General features: G+C 36.5%; 1 protein-coding gene across 1 annotated transcript; it reads right to left on the minus strand.

Annotated features, from left to right (window-relative positions):
• Window positions 1-4,557: 4,557 nt before the first annotated feature.
• On the minus strand, window positions 4,558-5,514 carry LOC133248706 (olfactory receptor 6C3-like). The gene has a single exon (XM_061419047.1). The coding sequence runs from the start codon at window positions 5,512-5,514 to the stop codon at window positions 4,558-4,560; it is 957 nt and encodes a 318-aa protein (XP_061275031.1).
• Window positions 5,515-7,203: the final 1,689 nt, after the last annotated feature.

Consider the following 7,203-nt stretch of genomic DNA (forward strand, 5'->3'; position numbering starts at 1 on the left):
TCTTCAGTTGCTTGTTTGTTTTTCTCCTTCCAGGAGACCTATAAGAGAAAGCACAAGGAAAACACTAGAAGAGAGGATTACCAAATATCTTAGTGTAGACATCGGATTTGATGAAATTAGTATGTCATTTCACCTTCAGGGGAAATTTAAAGCAAATTGATAATGACATTGATCCTTAAGTTCCCTCTGTTTAATAAGTAAAACACTCTTTGATTAAAGGAAGTTTAAAACTGTAAATATCACAAAGCTTATAGGGCATTTGTTATAAGAATTTGTTCCTACACTTTTCTGACACCAAATACTACCTGTGGACTTTCAGAAACATACCCATCAGGTTTCATGAGAATTATCTTTGTGCTAATATTCCAATGCCTACACAGTTTTCCTCCTGTGTAACTTAAAAGCTTAATTATATTAAGAATCTTTAAAATGGAAAAGATAAATAGGATCTAATTAAAATTAAAATCTTCTGCACAACAAAGGAAACTATAAGCAAGGTGAAAAGACAGCCTTCAGAATGGCAGAAAATAATAGCCAATGAAGCAACTGACAAACAACTAATCTCAAAAATATACAAGCAATTTCAACAGCTCAATTCCAGAAAAATAAATGACCCAATCAAAAAATGGGCCAAAGAACTAAATAGACATTTCTCCAAAGAAGATATACAGATGGCTAACAAATACATGAAAAGATGCTTAACATCACTCATTATCAGAGAAATGCAAATCAAAACCACAGTGAGGTACCATTTCACACCAGTCAGAATGGCTGTGATCCAAAAGTCTACAAGCAATAAATGCTGGAGAGGGTGTGGAGAAAAGGGAACCCTCTTACACCGTTGGTGGGAATGCAAACTAGTACAGCCACTATGGAAAACAGTGTGGAGATTCCTTAAAAAACTGGAAATAGAACTGCTTTATGACCCACCAATCCCACTGCTGGGCATACACACTGAGGAAACCAGAAGGGAAAGAGACACATGTACCCCAATGTTCATCACAACACTGTTTATAATAGCCAGGACATGGAAGCAATTTAGATGTCCATCGGCAGATGAATGGATAAGAAAGCTGTGGTACATATACTCAACAGAGTATTACTCAGTCATTAAAAAAATACATTTGAATCAGTTCTAATGAGGTGGATGAAACTGGAGCCTATTATACAGAGTGAAGTAAGCCAGAAAGAAAAACACCAATACAGTATACTAACGCGTATATACGAAGAAGGCAATGGCACCCCACTCCAGTACTCTTGCCTGGAAAATCCCATGGACGGAGGAGCCTGGTAGGCTCCAGTCCATAGGGTCACTAAGAATCAGACACAACTGAGCGACTTCACTTTCACTTTTCACTTTCATGCACTGGAGAAGGAAATGGCAACACACTTCAGTATCCTTGCCTGGAGAATTCCAGGGACAGAGGAGCCTAGTGGGCTGCCGTCTGTGGGGTTGCACTGAGTCAGACATGACTGAAGCAACTTAGCAGCAGTAGCAGCAGCAACGCATATATATGGAATTTAGAAAGATGGTAATGACAACCCGATATGCGAGACAGCAAAAGAAATACAGATGTATAGAACAGTCTTTTGAACTCTGTGGGAGAAGGAGGGGGGATGATTTGGGAGAATGGCATTAAAACATGTATAATATTATATAAGAAATGAATCGCCAGTCCAGGTTTGATGTAGGATACAGGAAGCTTGGGGCTGGTGCACTGGGATGACGCAGAGGGATGGTATGGGGAGGGAGGTGGGAGGGGGGTTCAGGATGGGGAACACATGTACACCCATGGCGGAGGCATGTTGATGTATGGCAAAACCAATACAATATTGTAAAGTGAAAATAATATTAAATAAAAAATTTAAATGAAATAAAATGGAAAAGATGTTGCAATTTTTAAATAACAAATGACTGTTTTGTCCTTGGCTTCTCTGGTGGCTCAGAGGTAAAGTATCTGCCTGCGATGATCAAACCTGCAGGTTTGATCCCTGGGTTGGAAAGATCCCTGGAGAAGAAAATGGCAATCCACTCCAGGATTCTTGCCTGGGAATGAACAGAGGAGCCTGGAATGCTCAGTCCACAGGGTTGCAAAGGGGTTTAACACAACTTAGTGACTAAACAACAACAGAACAGCAAATCAAGTTTTGTTAACACCGAGTTTTTTCGTTTTTTTAAGACTTTTATATGTGAACCATTTTTAAAATATTTGTTTTAAAAGATTTTAAAATCTTTGAATTTGTTAGAATTTTTTTTTTTCTGTTGAGGTTTTTTTTGGCCATGATGCATGTGGGATCCGAGATTCCTCATCAGGAATCCAAACAGCACCCTCTTCATTGGAAGGCAAAGTCTTAACCACTGGACCACCAAAGAAGTCTTTCAGGTTTTTCAACTCTTACTACCTCACTGGAAGTGAGAAATGCTAAAGCCACTGCCACTGGCAACTGCAGGTTTTAGAGATAGAGGGGAAAATGAGATAGTCAATCATGTAAGCTTAGGGTCGATATCATCTTAATCCCTCGCAACAATTTATAATATTACAGCATAACTATGTGTCATCATTATGGACTTTATTCTCATACAACCTATTTCCCTTTATATTTGAAATATTACTATGTGTCATCATTATGGACTTTATTCTCATACAACCTATTTCCCTTTATATTTGAAATATTACTTTTATGTTATTATTATGATGATGATTAATAAGTAAGACAATTGCCCTTCAAGAAAGTAAATGTTAATAATATGTTTACTTGTATATGTTTTGGAAATATTAAGTTTTAATTTTTCTTTTTTGGGGGGTAAAATTTAAATAATATTACAGAAGAGTGAGGATATGTAGGTTTTAATCCAATTCACTTACTAGGTCTGAAAGCCACTCAGACCCTTCATGCCCATCTATAAATACACACTATTTTGATCATTAAATGAGCAAATACATGTGAAGCATTTTGAAAAATGCTTATCATTTAATAAAACCCCTATAAGGCTTTGTTCAATAGAGAAAACATTCCCTAACCACTGAGCTGAAAACATTCGGGATTTAGATGTTGTGTTATGTAAAAACTTACATCTAAGATAAGTAGTAGTGCATAGATTTAGCACCAAGAGAGCCACATAAGAACAATAGCAACAACAGCAATGAAAATAGAGTAGAACCGTGTGACTGTACCCAACAAAAAGTGTTTATATGTGTGATTATATACTTATTTGAAACTCTGTAAGGATCTATAAATTTCGCACAATATTTACTAAGGACCTGAATGATTCTATTGCCTTTCACCCCCATCATATTATGTGTATATTATGTGTGTGTTTGCTGCTGCGTGGCTTCAGTCCTGTCCGACTCTGTGCGACCCCATAGACGGCAGCCCACCAGGCTCCCCGGTTCCTGGGATTCTCCAGGCAAGAACACTGGAGTGGGTTGCCATTTCCTTCTCCAATGCACGAAAGTGAAAAGTGAAAGTGAAGCCGCCCAGTCGTGTCCGACTCTTAGCGACCCCATGGACTGCAGCCTAACAGGCTCCTCCATCCACGGGATTTTCCAGGTAAGAGTACTGGAGTGGGGTGCCATTGCCTTCTCCGTGTATATGAGATAATCATGACTAATTTGTCATACAGCATGTCCAAAGGCTCAATGGTAAAGAATCCGTCTGCCAGTGAGGAGATGCAGGAGACTTGAGTTCAATCCCTGGGTCAGGAAGGTCCCCTGGAGGAGGAAATGGCAACCCACTCCTGTATTCTTGCCTGGGAAATCCCAGGGACAGAGGAGCCTGGTGGGCTACAGTCCATGGGTTGCAAAAAGTCAGACACTGAGCAAACGTGCAATTTGCCATTTACCTGTAAGATTACATAAGATATGAAACAGAACATCCTTAATTCAACATACATAATGAAATAAATGCTCTCTATAGAAGGAATATTATTCAAGAAATTCCTGTTAAATTTTCAGGTGGCATTAGAGTCATGGTAGCTAACTATTCCTTTTTAAGTATTTATAAAAATAATGTAGATACATAAGGAGAGTATATAAAATAAACATAACACATGCCTTCAGCATAACTAAGAATTATGAGATCTTATGAACTTCTAGTTATCTGAAAGTAGGAAAATAAATATCCAAGTACATCAGATGAGTGGAAAGAACTGGACAGATACTGCAGACAGTGTGCAAAAAATATGGCTGTTGATTATTTATTTCATATTCCACAACTTTAATAAATTGCTATATTAATACCAAAAGATAAAATTTAAGAGTAAGTTGATTAAAACAATGTTTACTCCTTTAGAAATTACCATATTAAATATTTTTATTCAACATGAGATTTTTTATTATTCAGAAAAATGGATAAAATAATTTATGTTCTAAAGCTACTGGTTTTCTATCTGGAATTGTAAGTCCGTGATTATATGGAAGCTATAGATAGTTTGAAAGGAAGACACAGCATAGTCAATTTCATTAAAAAGGAAGTTTGAGCTAATGAGCTCAGCAGTGCAGATGATACCTGTGAGATGGAGCTAGGTGGACACTATAGAAGTTAAATTGCATTCATTCATGTTAATACACACTTTCGTTTATTTCTAGAAAGTATCACTTTATGAACCAAGTTTTTCAAAGCTTGTTTTACTTGCTCATTCCTCAAGGTATAAATAAAAGGATTTAATATGGGGGCAATTGAAGTGATGAGAATAGCTACTCCTTTGGTCAATGAAGCTCTTTCTTTTGCTGAAGGCTTGACATACATGAATATACAGCTTCCATAAGAAATGGAAATGACAATCATGTGAGAGGAACATGTGGAGAAAGCCTTTTTCCTCTGAGTAGCCGATGGTATTCTCAAAATGGTGGTAATAATGCACATGTAGGATAGAATCACTAATGCCAATGTGAAGAGCAGAGTCACAAAAGCAAAGTAAAAGCCAATCATCTCTAAAAGCCACGTATCTGAGCATGAGAGTTGCAAAATGGGGAAGTAATCACAGCAGAAGTGATCAATTATGTTGGAAGCACAGGAATCTAGCTGAAGGATAAGCATGAGTGGTGGAAAAATGGTAAGAAACCCCCCGAGCCATGAACTAAAGACCAGCAAAGTGCAGATTTTCTTGTTCATGATGGTGGTGTAATGGAGAGGCTTGCAGATGGCAACATATCGATCATAAGACATGGCAGTGAGAAGGAAAAACTCAGATACACCCATGAAGATGAAGAAAAATAACTGAGCCAAGCAATTGTTATAGGAAATAGTCTTGACTTTAGTAATGATTGCCCCCAAAAACCTGGGGATAGAAACACTGGTGAATGTAATCTCTAAGAAGGAGAAATTCTGAAGGAAATAATACATCGGCGTCTTTAGATGACAGTCTGTTAAAGTGAGGATGATGATGGTTAGGTTTCCAACAACACTCAATACATAAGCCAGAAATAAAAAGATAAAAATGACAACCTGAAGCTCTGGGTTGTCTGATATGCCCAAGAGGACGAATTCTGTAAGCATTGTGTGGTTTCTCATACTGATTTTATTGTCTTTAAGCCAAATCTGTTGGTATAAAACAAAACAAAGAGTAAGTGAATAGTAAAGGAATTGAAGATTTATATATTGGAATTATTAGCTCTCATTAAAGGAAGCACTGGACCTTTTTCCCTGTAAGAATTTTTGCAATATCCACTCACTCCTACTAAAGCAAAATACTTTACACATTGTCTATTAAAGGGAAAAAATGTATTTACAGGTCTATGTTAAAAGTCCCCACTTTAGTGATTTGACATAAAACCTCTACATTGGACTAAATTTTCTATGTGAGCAAATATCTTTTAATTACATTTTCTACAACCATATTTACTAGCCAAATCTGTAGTTTAAATATTAAGACATTAGTTTCTAGTTTCCAGTATACTGTGCTTATAGGATTGAAATATCTAATTTTGTGTTATGGTTCTGATACTATGTACAAACTTTATGGGCTTAGGAGGTTTCAGTGGCAACTGATGACCCAATGACAATTCCTGAGCTTAATAATAGCTATAATTTTTTCTTTCTTAGTATATATTTCTTCAATATGCCCAAAATAAATAAATGTGTTTACAATCACATATACATGGAAATAGAATTGCCTTGCTTATAAATAAGAACAAATTTCTAATTTAAAAGAAAGAAATAAGAAATTAGCGATATTGACTAATACCACATAGAGCTATATCAATATTGCATTTCTATGACATACTGATCCTTTTATATCATTTTTACATCTCTTTAAATTTACAGTCATCTCATTTTTAAAATTTTGCTGTATTTACTCCTTTTACACTTATGTGTCTGAGGACAGGACAGAACACAAGAGGGAGCCTTCTGATGCCAAAATATCCCATTAACTTCTTTCTAGGAGGCTAAGTCATTAGAATAAATACATTTATGTTTAAGATTTACTGTCTAGTAACCAAAATTGTTCAAAAGTAATCTATATAATTTTTATTTATCTTGATCACTCTTTATTCTTAGCAACCAGAATTGTATTTCTGTGTAAGCTTTTATTAATATTTATTTTATTTTATAGCATGAATAAGAACAGTCAATGGAGAAAGCAATGGCAACCCACTCCAGTACTCTTGCCTGGAAAATCCCATGGACGGAGGAGCCTGTTAGGCTGCAGTCCATGGGGTCGCTAAGAGTCGGACACGACTGAGGGATTTCACTTTCACTTTTCACTTTCATGCATTGGAGGAGGAAATGGCAACCCATTCCAGTGTTCTTGCCTGGAGAATCCCAGGGATGGCGGGGCCTGGTAGGTTGCCCGTCTATGGGGTCACACAGAATCGGACATGACTGAACTGACTTAGCAGCAGCAGCCCGAGCAGAACAGTCAACAGGTGGTAAGTATCAAAGCTTGTATAGTGCCTTCTTTTTTCTCTTTAAGTCCTTCCTAACAATCAGCATTTTCTTCCTTTAAGAATAAACATATTTTGTTATACATATTAGCAAAATTGGCAGATCAAAAGGCAGAAACTACTGCTATGTTTTGAACAATGATTGAAATATTAAAATATAAAACAAGTAATAGTAAATGTGTTAAAGCGATTTATTCTGACAAAATAAACTTTTGGATGGAAAAAAGGTGAAATACACATTTAAAAATTGGGAACGCTCTTACTTTATGATACATCTAATGATTCCAGTCAGAAATATAATCCCAGATTTTCTTTA

This window comes from Bos javanicus, chromosome 5 (assembly GCF_032452875.1).
Source record: "Bos javanicus breed banteng chromosome 5, ARS-OSU_banteng_1.0, whole genome shotgun sequence".
NCBI lineage: Eukaryota > Metazoa > Chordata > Mammalia > Artiodactyla > Bovidae > Bos > Bos javanicus.